General features: G+C 35.8%; 4 protein-coding genes across 4 annotated transcripts; all 4 read right to left on the reverse strand.

Annotated features, from left to right (window-relative positions):
- Positions 1–1,663: 1,663 nt before the first annotated feature.
- LOC128019762 (gamma-crystallin M2-like) lies at positions 1,664–2,553 on the reverse strand. The gene is made up of 3 exons (XM_052605962.1): positions 2,492–2,553; positions 2,127–2,369; positions 1,664–2,001 (listed from the first exon to the last, which is right to left on the reverse strand). The coding sequence occupies exons 1-3, from the start codon at positions 2,495–2,497 to the stop codon at positions 1,729–1,731; spliced, it is 522 nt and encodes a 173-aa protein (XP_052461922.1). The 5' UTR covers positions 2,498–2,553; the 3' UTR covers positions 1,664–1,728.
- A 3,562-nt stretch (positions 2,554–6,115) lies between these two features.
- LOC128019763 (gamma-crystallin M2-like) lies at positions 6,116–6,931 on the reverse strand. Its single transcript, XM_052605963.1, has 3 exons — positions 6,877–6,931; positions 6,536–6,778; positions 6,116–6,425 (listed from the first exon to the last, which is right to left on the reverse strand). The coding sequence occupies exons 1-3, from the start codon at positions 6,880–6,882 to the stop codon at positions 6,153–6,155; spliced, it is 522 nt and encodes a 173-aa protein (XP_052461923.1). The 5' UTR covers positions 6,883–6,931; the 3' UTR covers positions 6,116–6,152.
- A 4,433-nt stretch (positions 6,932–11,364) lies between these two features.
- On the reverse strand, positions 11,365–12,233 carry LOC128019756 (gamma-crystallin M2-like). Its single transcript, XM_052605956.1, has 3 exons — positions 12,132–12,233; positions 11,786–12,028; positions 11,365–11,692 (listed from the first exon to the last, which is right to left on the reverse strand). The coding sequence occupies exons 1-3, from the start codon at positions 12,141–12,143 to the stop codon at positions 11,420–11,422; spliced, it is 528 nt and encodes a 175-aa protein (XP_052461916.1). The 5' UTR covers positions 12,144–12,233; the 3' UTR covers positions 11,365–11,419.
- Positions 12,234–13,869: 1,636 nt separating this feature from the next.
- On the reverse strand, positions 13,870–14,679 carry LOC128019755 (gamma-crystallin M2-like). Its single transcript, XM_052605955.1, has 3 exons — positions 14,605–14,679; positions 14,259–14,501; positions 13,870–14,163 (listed from the first exon to the last, which is right to left on the reverse strand). Exons 1-3 carry the CDS (start codon positions 14,614–14,616, stop codon positions 13,891–13,893), a joined length of 528 nt encoding a protein of 175 aa, XP_052461915.1. The 5' UTR covers positions 14,617–14,679; the 3' UTR covers positions 13,870–13,890.
- Positions 14,680–16,811: the final 2,132 nt, after the last annotated feature.

Below are 16,811 nucleotides of genomic sequence, written 5' to 3' on the forward strand. Positions count from 1 at the left end.
ACCCGAATAGTGAACTTAACCCAACCATAACCCGAATTTTAACAGCTTGTAAACGTACTCATTGTCTTCTTTCTGATTTCCCTTTCCAAATGAAGCATGACTACTCAAGGCAATCTACATTTTCTTGTTTGACTTACTGATATTGTGTGTTATAACAATGGTCCAGAATCATTAGAAAACTGTGGGGCACTTTTGTATGGAAGCAGATTAGTCTCAAATATAATTCAAGCAAAAAACACGATTCACACATGCGTAGACAATTTCACATGCATAAAACCTAATTCACATACACACACAAAAAATTCATGTGCGTTAAAAAATATAGATTCACAAACAGCAATTCACATGCGCAAAATAAAATTATAAATTTATAAAATACATTTCACAAATTCAAAACACCAATTTGTAGATATACAACTGTGCACAAAAACCTTTGAATGTTTAAAATGTACCAGCGAATTTCCGTTCTAATTAATCCATATTGCGCAAAAGCCGCGCAGAATCGTGCTCCTTGAATGCACTCTCAGTGTCTTAGGATATAATTGGTTGAATGGTAAGCTCGCATCTGATTAGCTAAAGAGTACAAAGACCCACATGGGAAGAGAGCTCTGCCAGGAAAGTCTCAAAAAACACACACACACAAATCCGAGTGGATTCGTAGTACATGACAATTTGTACATTCAGACACTCGTGCATTTTAAACATTCAAAGGTTTTTGTGCACAGTTGTATATCGACAAATTGTTTTTTGCATTTGTGAAATGTATTTTATAAATATATAATTTTATTTTGCGCTTGTGAATTGCTTTTTGTGAATCTATTTTTTTTTTCACGCACGTGAATTTTTTTTGTATGTTCGTGAATTCGGTTTCATGCATGTGAAATTGTCTACGCATGTGTGAATCGTGTTTTTTGCGTGAATTATATTTGAGACTAATCTGCTTCTATACTTTTGTGTTTGTAAAAAGGTTATGTAATATGTGATTAGATGTTACGTTATTTATGTGGGAATTGTTGTGACTGTGCAGTCTGATTCTAGGAATCAGTATTCATGTGCCTGTGAAGACATTTTACATGGTATTTTATGAGAAAATACTCACAGAATCTATGTTAATTTTTCTTTTTTCCCCAACAAATACTGTTGCACCTCTTATTTTATTTTTTTAACTCCCATCTATAATTTTGGCAACACAATTCAGAAATCCTAAGTTTTGCACATTTGTTACTCTTACTATATTTAAGAGCAAAATTTGACACTGTAGATAACATTTTTTTTTTAGATCACCACCACTTTTTTTTTTTAATTAGCTATTTGACAACACATGGTAAGTGTGGTTTCCACATAGATCATTCTTTGGCTTTTTGGTTCCCACAAAATTCTACTTCATTTACTTCAGGAAATATCTTCAGGATTAGCTTTAACTGTTGAGGTATTCCAGACCGCTTGCAATTTCATTTTCAGTTTCTAAAAGAACTAGGATTCAGTGTTTATTTGTATCTTGTCTTTTGGAAGCCAAATTTTAATATTACATCCTGTATGTCTTGCAAACATAATACAGTAATTGCTTATTTTTTACAGTTGTTGATTTGTTGTGAAAGTATGTTAATCTCATGAGAAGTTTGTTTGTTTGTGTATTACCCAAGTCAATATAAGTGGCATTAATGATTTTAAAGACACAATTATTTAGTTTTTTGGAGAAAATGTTTTATTAATAGAAACACTAGAATTCTAGTACCAGGAGTCCATGATACGCCTCATGCTCATGAATCTCATGCCACCCATATTGCTGAAGCTCCTGTACTCTCCAGGCCTGAAGTACCACATCCTGCCTCTGTAGTGGGGCTGCTCATACATGAGCCAGTGGCCGTCCATCACATGGCAGGACTGGCAGTGAGGCATACGGTAACGGTCCATGCAGTTGTCACAGTCATCCATCATCTCGTACATCTGACCCATGAAGTTCTCCCTCTCGTAGATCCTCATTCTGTAGGATCCCCTGTACTGTAATGTAAGAAATTTTATTTTAGTTTATCAGCAAAATAAAAACAAAATTAATTAATTAAAAGAAAAAGTTGAAGATAAACCTATTTATGTTTACATGTTAAATAAGCTGAAATTGAGCTCACCATAGGGATCATGCGGCAGGACCTGATGCAGTTGTTCATTCCAAACATAGACATGTAATCAGCATATTCTCCCCTTCTAAAGAAATACTGATTTCCCATGTAGTTGTGTTGATCGTACATCATCCAGCATCCACTCTCCACTCTGCAAGAGTGACAGCGGCTCATGTAGGAGGAGAAATCACCACAGTCGCTCATACACTCATAAGAGCGACCCTGGAAGTTCCTGTCCTCAAAGAAAGTGACCTGAAAAAAACAATTATATATTTGTTTGTGTGTATAATATTTTAGTGACTTAAAGTGAGAGATACCAAATATAAAAAAAATAAGTTACATTTTGTGGAAATTGGTACTAGAACAAGGTTTACCTTCATGGTTGCGCTGGCTGAACCTCAGTAGTTCCACAAGGTAGAAGCTGAAGCTGATTCTGCTTGTTGGCTGACTGCTGTCACCTGTGCTTTTATACTAGACTAAGACTAAAGACTACATGGCCTCTATTGTTATTCAATTACTGACGGTGCAAGTTGGAACAGAGGCCATTCTAGCTAAAGCTTGGTATGTTGATCTTAGTACTTAAATTTATTAGAACAATACAAGTATATTGGTAAAAAAATGTGATTTGGATAAACTCTTAAGAAATGCTGATAATGATTTAAAATAATGCTCAATTTGTTAACATTAGGTTTTGCTTTAGATATCACGAAATGACAGTGAAAAATATTTAATCTAGGCTATGATAATTTATAAAATGCTCCCAGCATTCTTAATGGATCATTTAAACATGAACATTGTATAATGTTAATGTAAACTGTTATTGAAATAATAATGATTGTGAATTCCAATGATTTGCACATTCTGTCTGCTGAGATACCTTCAATTGATTGATTTTTGATAACAGCATAAGATGTATAATTTTCTGCCTATATCAAACTAGTAGGAGAGTAAAATTGTGTCTGAAAGTTGCAGATGGTGGTCAGTTTTTGCGTAAATGTTTGTGACCAACTTTGTTGTGATAAAAATTGGTTTTATTTATAGTGAGAAACTAGTATTGTAGAAATTCAATAATAACTGAAATCAAGGCATAATATAATGAGGCCACTTGGCAACAAGGCAGCTGCTTAAGCTTCTGGAAACAGCCTACGTTTGTATTTTTATCATGTGGTTGTTGTTTTAGATTGAGAACTTATGGTTATATGGATTTGTTTGTTTTTTATGAGCATGCATTTTGGAATCATTCTTAGTGATTCTGAACCTGTATCCTTAGCTCTTTCCTTGATTTTGAGATCAGAGTAAGGAGACAAAACCTAGTGAGTAGCCAGTCTATAATGCTAAATGACACATACCAGATGCCAGTTTTTGGGGTTGGTAGTGAAAACAGGAATTCTTTAAGATTCTTTAATTCTTTAAGCCATTTATGTTCCCCTCATGCATATATGTAAATCAGCCTTGATCAAACTAACAAAACATTATAAAAGAATTAGGTTATTTTCAAAATCAAGAGAGTTTATTATTAGTAGTAGTAGTAGTAGTAGTATTTTGTAAAATAGAAAAAATGGAGTTTGTTGGAAGTTAAATTTTCAAACCGTGAAGTGTTGCCAATATAACTCACTGTGTGCTTCCTAGGCATTTACATTAAGAGAACATACTGAGGTATTGTGTTCCCTCTTTTAATCCTTAAAATTTCTTTACTTGGTCTTAAAATCTTGGTCTTAATTTTACCATCATAAAACCTGCAGAAACCCTATTATACAGATTTTGAACATTTTAAGAATTTTTACAATGGAGAGCCTAAATGAACACATTCTGACCTAAGTTTAGAGAAAGGAAAAAATATATTTAGCCCCATTGTTCAGTCTTATTTGTTCTGTTTATTATTATTATTATTATTATTATTATTATTATTATTATTATTATTATTATTATTATTTTGCTTATTGAAACCACTAGCAGATTTAATGACTCACTAAACTGAAGCTGAAAGCTAATTGGCTTAGTTACTTTGAAAATGACTGGATGTATGTTGAAGGAAGCAACTTTCATTTAGCCTCTTTCAAAAAAAAATTTGTCTGCATTTTGTGGCATTCTTTAACGTTTCATTCTCATTGGTCATTTTAGTAATGAGAACACCCTTAATGTTCTTGGCCACAGTAATTGCAACTCACCTGGTCTACTATGTTTGAAAGGGGAAAAAAAAATATATACATCTGAGTATATTATTATATATATATATATATATATATATATATATATATATATATATATATATATATATATATATATATATATATGAACATTATTGGGTAAACTTAGTAAAACAATATATTTGTTATTTTAATTTCAAATACATTTTTAATGAGGATCAGCATTTCGTGCTTCTTATAAACAACTACTGCCCACATGGCATTTGCCATTGATAATTGGCTAAGTAATGTGGTTCATAACTAATTCCTAATTCTGCTCTGCAAAAACTCTGTCCACACATGATATAGATATAGTCTGTCATTATATTCTTGTAAAAAAATAAAATAAAAAAAATAAGAAAAATATAATAGCAGTAATCATTTTAGATTTGGATAAGCTCAATGATTCTGTTGGACTGTGTCACCAGTGTGTGTGACGTTGATGTGATAGGTAATGTTGATGTGAAAGCTTGCATTTCATGCCCTTATCCAGGTTCAAGTTCTAAGTTCTTATTTAAATTTTGAATGTAACATTTTTCAACACAAATTTCATGGCTAACCAATAACTTTGGCCTAAAGAAGCTACACAGAGTTAACCAAAGAAGTTATGAAAGATTTTAGCATATTTGCAAAGATGGCAGTATGCCCGTTACAGAGGCATATTTAAAATGGGTTGGAGTCTCTTTTTATGCTTCACCATACAGTATAAACTTTAATTTGATAAAATATGCTGACAATTCTCGTCTCCAGTGTCTTCTACCAGGTGCTCTTTTTTAGGGGGTAAAAGGGTTAGCATTGACTTTGCCATTTCCTAAAATTGTGGGGTTTTTTTGTGTGTGTGTTTTTTTTTTTTCTTCTTCTTTCTTTTGGCTACTGTAGTTGTATATGCATTTGTTAATGTTAGTTAATGTTAACTTGCTTAACAAAACGTAGGCTTCATCGTTCGCTAATATATTCATCGATGGTAATTGATTTAACTATGATCTGCGCAGCATTTTATACGTGCAGACACATTTTATGTATATTAGAAAACTCATTCTAATTCATTCCCACTCTTCTTCGGTGGTAACTTAACCCAACTCTGTGCTTCCTGTAATGAGAGCTGTCATTCAAGGTAAAAGGATGTCCCTGTGTGAAAGTGTATGCCAGGCGCTCGCTCGCAGCTACATGTACACCTCTCGGTTGTTGAATTTGTGCACGAGTACATTTATCATGCCAGCTGAAGGTTCATTTTTGCGCGTGTGAAATAACATAATGTGCTTATGAGCATGTCTTACACACTCATAACTTTTGACTAAAAAATAACACCATATATTCATTATTTTCATAAATAAATGTAGAGTTTTGTAGAGAAATTATTTCATTAAAATCCTTGGTAACTTTAGGCCGTTCTGATTCGCATGCTGTTTAATGTTTGATGATTATGTTATTTTTCAAATGCATCTGCTTATATATATATATATATATATATATATATATATATATATATATATATATATATATATATATATATATATATATATATATACACATCTTTTGTTTCTGCTTCTTTGCCTGTGTTTTGATCAGGAGATTCTGTGCTCTTTCACTAGATGTGTAATAGCGGCCCCTATCATAGTTTGTGAAAACACAAAGTCATAAAATTCTGTCAATGGAGGGAAAGTGTTTTCTTATAAATGACAGAAAATTGCGGGCAAGGACTTAATAACAATTATTACGAAAAAGTAACCATGAAAAGTGTATTAGCCTTCAGCGCATACATTATTTTATTTTAAGTGTGATTTTGTAAAAATTCATTTTCACAACACAATGTTTGCTTTTGATTTTATTTTATTGAAATACTAGAATTCTAGTACCAGGAGTCCATGATACGCCTCATGCTCATGAATCTCATGCCACCCATATTGCTGAAGCTCCTGTACTCTCCAGGCCTGAAGTATGACATCCTGCCTCTGTAGTGGGGCTGCTCATACATGAGCCAGTGGCCGTCCATCACATGGCAGGACTGGCAGTGAGGCATACGGTAACGGTCCATGCAGTTGTCACAGTCATCCATCATCTCGTACATCTGACCCATGAAGTTCTCCTTCTCATAGATCCTCATTCTGTAGGATCCCCTGTACTGTATTGGAAGAGAAGTCCTTTTAGTTTAACATTATCAGCCAAAAAAATGTTTAAAGATAAATTTATGTTTATATGGAATAAAAAAAAAAATGCTTATATTGAGCTCACCATAGGGATCATGCGGCAGGACCTGATGCAGTTGCTCATTCCAAACATAGACATGTAGTCAGCATATTCTCCCCTCCTAAAGAAATACTGATTTCCCATGTAGTTGTGTTGATCGTACATCATCCAGCAGCCACTCTCCACTCTGCAAGAGTGACAGCGGCTCATGTAGGAGTGCATGTCAGCACAATCACCCATGCACTCATAAGAGCGACCCTGGAAGTTCTTGTCCTCAAAGAAAGTGACCTGAAAATTCAAAGTTAATATTTTGATGATGTAAAGTGAAATAAACCAATCAAATATTTTAAAGTCAAATTTTGTGGAAATGGATCAGGAATGTTTACCTTCATGGCTGCGCTGGCTGATCCTCGGTATTTCCACAAAGGAGAAGCTGAAGCTGATTCTGCTTGCTGGCTGACTGCTGTCACCTGTGCTTTTATACCAGACTAAGACTAAAGACTACACAGCCTCTATTGTTAGACAATTCCTGACTGTGCAGGTTGGCATAGAGGCCATTATAGTTTAAGCTTGTTATGTAGTTCTTAGCACTCGCATTTATTAGGACCCTAACACTTCGGAAGTTTAAACATTTCTAGTACTCTGTATTATTAATGTAAATTCGAGTACAAACAACCAAAGGTATTATTACCCACAGCTAGGTATTGCTCAGTGTTATATTAAGAGATACAAATTTATCTAGGCTAGACCTTTAGTTCACTGACTTCATATGTAGTTTTATAAAATACAATAATTCTACTGTAATCAATATTGCAAACAATACATAATTAACGCCTTTGCCACTGTGGGGAATCTTGTCACATAGTTTGTTCTGCCAAGGTACAGTATATTTAATGTATTTGGTAAAGTCATATACAGTGTCCCTTTGCTAAGTTCTGATGTTACTGAACAATTCAGCAACTGCTGTCTGCCATTTCTTTTGCTTTTAGCAGTGCTCTCTTTTAATGAAAGTTTAGAGTATCCGTGTGTTTGGAAAATTTCTATAAAATCGCGTATAGCCAATAGAATTAGTGTAAACACAAGCAAATGTTGTTGCTGAGTGATTCTAATCAATAACACAGAATACAAGCAGTATTTGTTGTTGTTTGTTTTTATTTAGGTGGCTGGTTGGTTTTGTTCTCGTGGTACTTTGATGGGACGTGTGATCCTAAAACTGCTGCGGCATCGATCAAAGTCGGACAAATGTTCTAACCAGAATGCATTGCTTTTGTCAGGTGGCAGCCTATATTTGTGGCAGTGCATGAAGTCGAACAAGCCTAATATCTCCTAAGCAATCCCAGTGTTCTGGGTTTGGATGTAAGACTAAACCCGAGAGTCTTAATTTTCTCTCAAAATCTGAGCCACTGAGGATGCAGTGGATAATTTTTATTTTTGAAAGTAATGCATCTCAAACTGTACCAAAATTTGTTTATATCTGAACAAATCATTTCACTACAGACTGCTTTGTGAATGAGGGGCAATACAAGGGCAGGCATTGCTAAAAAGTTGTTATTCAAGGATGTATTTTCAGCTTAGGCTGAACAATAAAATACTACTAACTAACTATCTGTACCAGCTTCACCTCCAGAAGAAGTAAGTGTCACACTGTTTATTTTTTATGAATTTTGAGTAAATCGCCATTTCAGTCAATGTGCCTGTTAGCCATTTTAACAACAAATGCGGCTAAAGCTATTGTTGCCTTAGGGTGGTTTCAAACTTGGTTCACTTGCCTGGTCAGAACCCGAGTTCGGTTGCTCCCCCCTCCCCCTACTGGACTGTGTTCATATTATAATATTTGAGTCCGAACCGCGGTTCGCTTGCATCATCAAGCCAGCAGCTGTTTACCCCGTTGCTTGGTAACGACAGCGCAAGGCGGCAAATGCATAACATTACTCTCTGCACTTTTATGTATTACGCTTTTGAACTGTTCGTTTCGTTTATAAAGCTTCAGTACATAACGGCACTTGCGTCTGTCTTATGAATGTACTGGAAATGCTCTAAAGAACCTTAAAGGCGACACACACAAACACACATTTTCATCAAATAATTTGTCATTAAAAGCGATTCACTTCCGCGATTTGGTACGACTGCGTTCACATAAGCAGCGAACTGTACCAGAGTTCACATGAAGCGTACCCCAGACTACTGTTTTTAAGCGGACTCGGGTACGGTTCGTGGGTGCGCATCCGAGTACGGAAGACAGCGTTCACATCATCCAAACGAACCAAACTCTGGCATCGATCAAAACCGGGAGCGCACCAAAAGTGCTAGTGTGAAAGCACCCTTAGAGACCTAAAGTCTTCCATCTCTTTTTAACCTTGTTTAGATACTGTATAAGCTCACGTTTGTAAAGAACAATGCTAAAGATAATTTTTCTTGAAAAACTGTGTATGTTTATCTGTAAAGACGTGACATTAAAAACACTAAATGCAGCATACATTCTCTGGTTTCTGAAGGCATCCTCTCATATTTGCCCCATGAGCACCAGTACAAGAAATAATATTTGAATATGATGCGACAGTATCCCTTGCATAAATGTCATGTCGTTATAGTGCTCAGCTAATGTTTAAACCATATTTTGTGTGCGTGTGTATTCAAAGTATTTGTGTGTATGTGTGTGTGCTACTCATCCATCATTGCAAATTGGCAGTGAACACTCTGAATGTATATAAATGTATCAAATAACCATTCAGAGATGTCCTAGTTCTTTCTGATATTTGTCTTCTGCCAGGGTCTCTCTGTGTCAGACTCTGGTTCAACATGTATGGCTGAACACCAGTTCTTTCACTCTCAGTCATGTTGCTACCCGCTGTTTATTGCTGTAGGTATGTGAAGCTGAGATATACCAGAGATTGTAGAAATTGTTTACTATAGGGAGGTGAAAGGGTCTGTATTACTATTGGAGAAAGCATAACGGTCAACTTGGATCGTATTTTCCTTGGTAACCAATCACATTATAGCCTTGATATCATTAAATTTCGGAAAGAGTTGTGTGACGCTCAATCTGTGTTTATGGATACCAAAGGAATGTATGAGAAGTGCCATAAGCTGAAAAATAGTGTGTGACTTCTCTTATAAAACTTCTTTTTTTTTTTCGCTGTAAACTCTAAAAATAGTTAAATCCAAAGGTTTTGTTTAGTGTAAAACATGTTGAAGATTAGCCAATATAATACCAAACTAGCAGAGTACTGACTGTGTCCCACTACCTCTGCTTCCTCACTACTCATTTCCTGTTCGGTGGCTTTATATGTGCACAAACCCTTTGCAAATTATTGGCAGTTAACCTGTCTTACCAAGTGTTTCTCTAGTTATCTTGCTTGCATTCCCTATGTATAATTCTGCCAGTTTACTTGACTACTAATTACCTGAATTATCCCCACTATTTTGACTACCTGATTGTCTTGATGTTTGTGTTTGGACTTTCTGCCTGCCTGCTCACCCTCGTCTTTTGGATTAACCCTGTGTATGTCAACGGATTGGACTGTTAGTCTGGTTTTGACCCTTTGCCTGTCTACATGTTTCCATCTGTTGAAACTACCCTGAATTAACTTCTGCTGATGAATTCAAAAACAGCCTCAGCGCACTCCTTGCTGTCGATTCATTAAATTAAAAGCCGTTTCCTCTAAAATTCTGTTTATTCAGCATAGTGAAGCCTCCTCCACTGACATCCATTTAAAAACGGCCTCTGGTCTCCTTACCCATACTGGCAAAGCGGAAGTATTAGCATTAGTTTTTATGCTTTTTAGGCTAAAGGCTGAAGGCTTGCCTTCTAGTGGCTTTGGATATACACTATGCTCTCTTCTGAAGACGGGGCAGGAATGTGCAGCTCATTTGCATTTAAAGTGATACGCACCAAAACAGCTATTTTTAGATGCCCCAAAAATGACATTTTCAGCATATTGTAATAAATAATTTGTGGGGTATTTTGAGCTGAAACTTTACAGACACATTGTGGGGACACCCAAGATCACTATTACATCTTAGAAGCTTTTCTCATGTTTTTAATGGTCTGTACTGGCTATGAATATTTTGCTTTGTTTACATTTTGATAGCCTACAGGTAAATTATTTTGAATTACGTAATACATAATTTACAATACATATTGAATTACAATACATAATACATAATTTGAATCTGTTAAGGGTCTACTTTCATTTGTGTACACTTACAATTTCATTAAAATATTGTGGTTTTGTAAAATATACAGTGTGCACTTTCAGCTGTCTCAGTCTCTGCAAACTACTTTCTGAAACGCGTCAATAAAAAACACAAACTCAGAGAATACTTCACACGCAGATATCAGAAACATATACATATAAACATAAGGAAAGCTTGAAGTGTCTACTTTTAAATGAAGTAATGAAACCAATGTGTGAAGTCTTTACCATCTGAGCTCATTATCTGTAATGTGATCATGCCCACGCATGCTATTCATATGGTAATGATCCACGTGAGACGCGTGAGCCTGTAAATGCCCACATCACCTCTGTAAACAAAGAAGCAAGCAAAATTTAGCATTCAAATATGCACTGTATGTTCATAAATACTATTTTCAAATGTTATCAGAACCGTTTTCAATTTATTAAGGTTTTTTCTCTCTTCAATGCTCACACATTTAAACACAGTTAAACCTGCATACACATACTGTATACCTTACATGTTGTAGATAAAACACTGTATAGGCACATTTAAAGATATATTTTTCATTGTTAGGCAGAAAATGTTTGCTTTTTGTTGTTGTTTGTTTCTTTGTTTTTATTGAGATTTACATGCTGTGCATTATGAGAAAGTGTTTTACTATGAATTTTGTTTGTGTTTTTGTGGAATACTTATTTTCACAACACAGTGTTTGTTTTTGTAGAGAAATTATTTTATTGAAACACTAGAACTCTAGTACCAGGAGTCCATAATACGTCTCATGCTCATGAATCTCATGCCACCCATATTGCTGAAGCTCCTGTACTCTCCAGGCCTGAAGTACCACTGCCTGCCTCTGTAGTGGGGCTGCTCATACATGAGCCAGTGGCCGTCCATCACATGGCAGGACTGGCAGTGAGGCATACGGTAACGGTCCATGATACTGTCACAGTCATCGGTCATTTCGTACATCTGACCCATGAAGTTCTCCTTCTCATAGATCCTCATTCTGTAGGATCCCCTGTACTGTAATGGAAGAGATGTCCATTAATTTCATTTTTTGTTTCCCCAACTTCAAATTTAGACATAAATCCAAATCAAAATGCTTATAGAACTCACCATAGGGATCATGCGGCAGGACCTGATGCATTCACTCATTCCAAACATAGACATGTAATCAGCATATTCTCCCCTCCTAAAGAAATACTGATTTCCCATGTAGTTGGGACGGTCATACATCATCCAGCATCCACTCTCCACTCTGCAAGAGTGACAGCGGCTCATGTAGGAGGAGAAGTCACCACAGTCGCTCATACACTCATACGAGCGACCCTGGAAGTTCCTGTCCTCGTAGAAGATGACCTGAAAGGTCAAAGTTATTATTTTAATGTTTTATAGTTGTATATATGAAATTAAAGTCATGTGAATTAAATGTCATGTAAAATTGTTGTTGGATTGAAATTACCTTTCCCATCATGGTTGTGCTGGCTGATTGTAGTTCAGTAATTCCACGAATAAGAAGCTAAAGCTGAAGCTGAAGCTGATTCTGCTTGTTGGCTGACTGCTGTCATCTGTGCTTTTATACTAACCTAAGACTAAACACTACACCCTCTCTATTGTTTGCCCGTTCCTGACTGTGCAAGTTCAAATAGAGACCATTATAACTAAAGCTTATTATGTATGTTATTTGTCACGATTCCAGCATTTTCTTATTTTTATTATAAAATGACATAATTAAAACACACTTACTAAGCTAATATTTCCTTCTTATATGCCATAATATAGTATAGTATATCATAACATAGTAGAATAATATTTCACTTTTTCAATATTTTTTGCCGAATTGAATCTATATTTTTGCAGTCAGTTCAGTCAATCCCTTTTTTTTTGTAGGACAATATTAGATATTTTTTCAAAGTGAGCACACTCAGTATTTGATGATTTTGTTAAAACGTCCTAAATATATTGCTTACACCATAAAAAGAGAAATTTCAACAAAATAGGTCAAAATATTTTTTTGGGAAATCACACACTAAACTGTTTTCACACGTGTGAAATTTGGAAGCTATGTTAAAGATTCATAGCAGTTGAAATATGAAATCTATGGAATACATCACAATTTATATATATACAGTACTATATATGTATATTATTTTATATTTTTAGAGGTTGATAGCCCCATTTTCCCATTCATTTTGGTGGTATGGAAAAAAGGAACAAGGAGATTCACAAAAACTCCTTTTGTGTGCCACAGAAGAAAGACAAATCTAAGATTTGGAAAAGCTTGAACTTGAGTAAATAATGGCAAACTTATGTTTTTAATGCGTATATGTTGCACAATTTGCTCAAACAACTGAACTATATTTTAATTGTGATTTGATAGCAAGGAGAAAGTAAAGAGAACATAAGTTGGAAGTGCGGGTATTGATTAAATGTATGTTGTATTGCATAAGTCAGAAATGCATTCATCAGTTTGTTCACTGACGTAGGCAAACATTTACTTTTTAAAAATAAAGTAATGGCTTGCAATTTGGATAAAAATATCCTGTATTGAATTAAAAATTGTGTTGATTGAATTGTCTAAATTGGAGCAAAAGCCATCTCATACAATCTTACCATTAACTGGCTAACTCAGACAAATTATTACAATGTTGACGTGGAAAGTACTGTAAAAATTCAGTATAGCTCTGTTCAATGTTTTAAAACATCTGAATCAACCAGTATTTTGTTATCTTTATAATGAGGGGCTATTGGCAGAAGTTTTTTTCAGAATGACAGATGTTTCGTGTCTGATGAGAAAATTTGAAAACCGATATTATGTGAAAATCAAGCAAATAAACAACTAATCACAGTAATAAATAAATTACTGGTATGCTTCATAAATAAAATTATTCATTAATAATTTGTGTCTGCCCTCTGGTGAGGTTTAAGTGCCCTGATCAAGGTTGCAATACTCTGGTGATTTTTTTAAAGACTTTTCATAGTCACTGTCAATGTCTGAGATTATTTTAAGAATTTAACTATAAAATGTTGTTGGCTATTATCTTAAATATGTCCTGAATAATCTATTATATGGTTTAAGCTTTCACTGTTCTTCTTTTTTGTGTGTGTGTGTTTAAGCACTGGTGTATTTTTGTTTTCATTAATCAGGAAAATATAGGTGGTATTAATTAATTCAAAACACATTGTTTAGTTACAAATAATTTTATTGAAACACCAGAAAACTAGTACCAGGAGTCCATGATACGCCTCATGCTCATGAATCTCATGCCACCCATATTGCTGAAGCTCCTGTACTCTCCAGGCCTGAAGTACCACTGCCTGCCTCTGTAGTGGGGCTGCTCATACATGAGCCAGTGGCCGTCCATCACATGGCAGGACTGGCAGTGAGGCATACGGTAACGGTCCATGCAGTTGTCACAGTCTTCCATCATCTCGTGCATCTGACCCATGAAGTTCTCCTTCTCATAGATCCTCATTCTGTAGGATCCCCTGTGCTGTAGTGGAAGAAAATTCATTTTTATTTATCAGCCAAAGAAAGTTAAAGATATATCTATTCATATGTTATCTTATAAACTGAAATTGAGCTCACCATGGGGATCATACGGCAGGACCTGATGCAGTTGTTCATTCCAAACATAGACATGTAGTCAGCATATTCTCCCCTCCTAAAGAAATACTGATTTCCCATGTAGTTGTGTTGATCGTACATCATCCAGCATCCACTCTCCACTCTGCAAGAGTGACAGCGGCTCATGTAGGAGGAGAAGTCACCACAGTCGCTCATACACTCATAAGAGCGACCCTGGAAGTTCCTGTCCTCGTAGAAGATGACCTGAAAATTCAAAGTTATTATTTTAATGTTTTATAGTCATATTTATGAAATTAAAGTCAAGTGAATTAAATTTAATGTAAAATTGTTGTTGGAAATAAGTTACCTTTCCTGTCATGATTGTGCTGGTTGATTCTCAGTAGTTCCACAAAGGAGAAGCTGAAGCTGATTCTGCTTGTTGGCTGACTGCTGTCACCTGTCCTTTTATACTAGACCAAGACTAAAGACTATAGGGCCTCTATTGTTAGTCAATTCCTGACTGTGCAAGTTGGCATGGAGACCATCACAGGACCAACATACATGCTTTTGTAATTATCCTTTCAATTGTTCTTCAGAATACCTTTAACCCTACCTTTGTGGGTGTAATGTACAAAAATATTTGTACAAATGCTGTAGATTCAAATATAAATGTCAAATGTGCCAACCTTTTAATGTCTTTTTTGTGGTAAGAATTTTATCTGATTAGCACATAATGTACAGTAGGTGTGTACTGAATGTGGGTTTTTCCACCTCCACTTCATTTTTTGCACACTTTTCACTGGTGAAATAGAACCTTTAAGGCACAAATTACATAATTGTTGTCTGCATTCACTCTGCAGTCCTCGTGTACTCTAAGTTGAGCACAGAACAGACATGGAGTGATAAAAAATTCTTGAAACACATCTTGTCCAATCAGGACTGAAAGTGTCAATGAAAATTATGTAATATAAATTGTAGAATTGAAATCAATGTAGAAATTGATTTGTAAATATATATTTTATTTTATTTAAAAAATAATTGAATGCAGTCAACTGCATCATATGGTTACTATGTTACCACTACCTATTTTACATTATTATATACAGTATTTATATACACTGATCAGCCACAACATTAAAGCCACTGACAGCTGAAAAGAAAAATATTACAGTATATCATGAGAATGGCACCTGTCAGAGGTTTGGGATATATTAGGCAGCAAGAAGGCAGTCAGTTCTTGAATCTTATGTGTTTGAAAGCAGGAAAAAGCATAAAGTGACTTTGACAAGGACCAAATAGTGATTGTTAGACAACAGGATCAAAGCATCTTCAAAACAGCAAGCCATGTGTTTATTCCCATTATGCAATAATTAGAAAATGACAGTTGACAATTATTCAATGTGTTGTCCTGGCCTCCAAATTCCCCAGCTCTCAGCCTGATTCACCATCTAAAGGATGTGCTGTACAAATAAATTCGATTCATGGAGGCCCCACCTCCCAACTTGCAGGACCTAAATGGTCTGCTGCTAATGACTTGCCACCAGAGATGTATAGTAACGAAGTAGAACTACTTCACTACTGTACTTAAGTACTAAAAGGCGGTATCTGTACTTTACTAGAGTATTATTTTTTTCTCCTACTTCCACTTTTACTTCGGTACATATTTTCGCTGAGTTTAATACTTTTACTCCGATATTTTTTTTATGTGCTGCATCGTTACTCGTTACAATTATAAAAAGGTTACGAATCATTCCATTACAAACCACTGCCAGAACTGTAGATGAGAGGTTTGATGACGCTGGCACATCATTGAGCGAATCAAGCGAGACTGCGCGTGCTGACTGAACTGCTGTGAAGAGAGAGATGAACACCGAGCCGAGCCAGATAATGACTCGTTCACGAGTCAAGAACCGGTTGCATCGGTTTTCGGATGACCAGTAACGCTAGTTCTTTCTGACAGTTCGATTCAATAAACCAGTTGAAGAAAACAGTTCACCGATTCTTTTGCGCTCGATGCAATGGCGTCATTGGCGTTGACTGCACATGGGCTCATAACAGAATCAGTTCAGAATAAATCACCAAAAGAATCAGTTCGGTTCCAGACGCTCTGTGTGTCGGTTTGCTTCACGCTAAATCACACATGCTCAGTATCATCAGCTCCTCGGTTCATGAATCGGACGCGTCTGACAGAAACGGTTCTTGACTCGTGAACGAGTCATTATCTGGCTCGGCTCGGTGTTCATCTTCAGTTCTCTCTTCACATCAGTTCAGTCAGTGTACTGTTTGAGTCAATGAATTACTCCGGGATATTGGTTTGTTTTAACTCAGAGGGAGTGTCAGAAACATTAAACAAGTTAACAGCTTAATCAGGGGCGTCGCTAGGCTAGGCTAGGCTAGGCTTCAGCCCCCCTAAACTTATGCCCAGCCCCCCTAAAAATTATTTGATTAATTAATTAGTGATCGCTTCAGTCCCCTTTAAAAACTCATTTGAGACGGTGGCAAGCTGCATCAAGTTCCGGCTCCTCCCCTGATCTGAGTCTGCATGGATTCAGCGCGTTTTTCAATCCACAGGGG

The sequence above is a fragment of the Carassius gibelio genome, chromosome A9 (assembly GCF_023724105.1).
Source record: "Carassius gibelio isolate Cgi1373 ecotype wild population from Czech Republic chromosome A9, carGib1.2-hapl.c, whole genome shotgun sequence".
NCBI lineage: Eukaryota > Metazoa > Chordata > Actinopteri > Cypriniformes > Cyprinidae > Carassius > Carassius gibelio.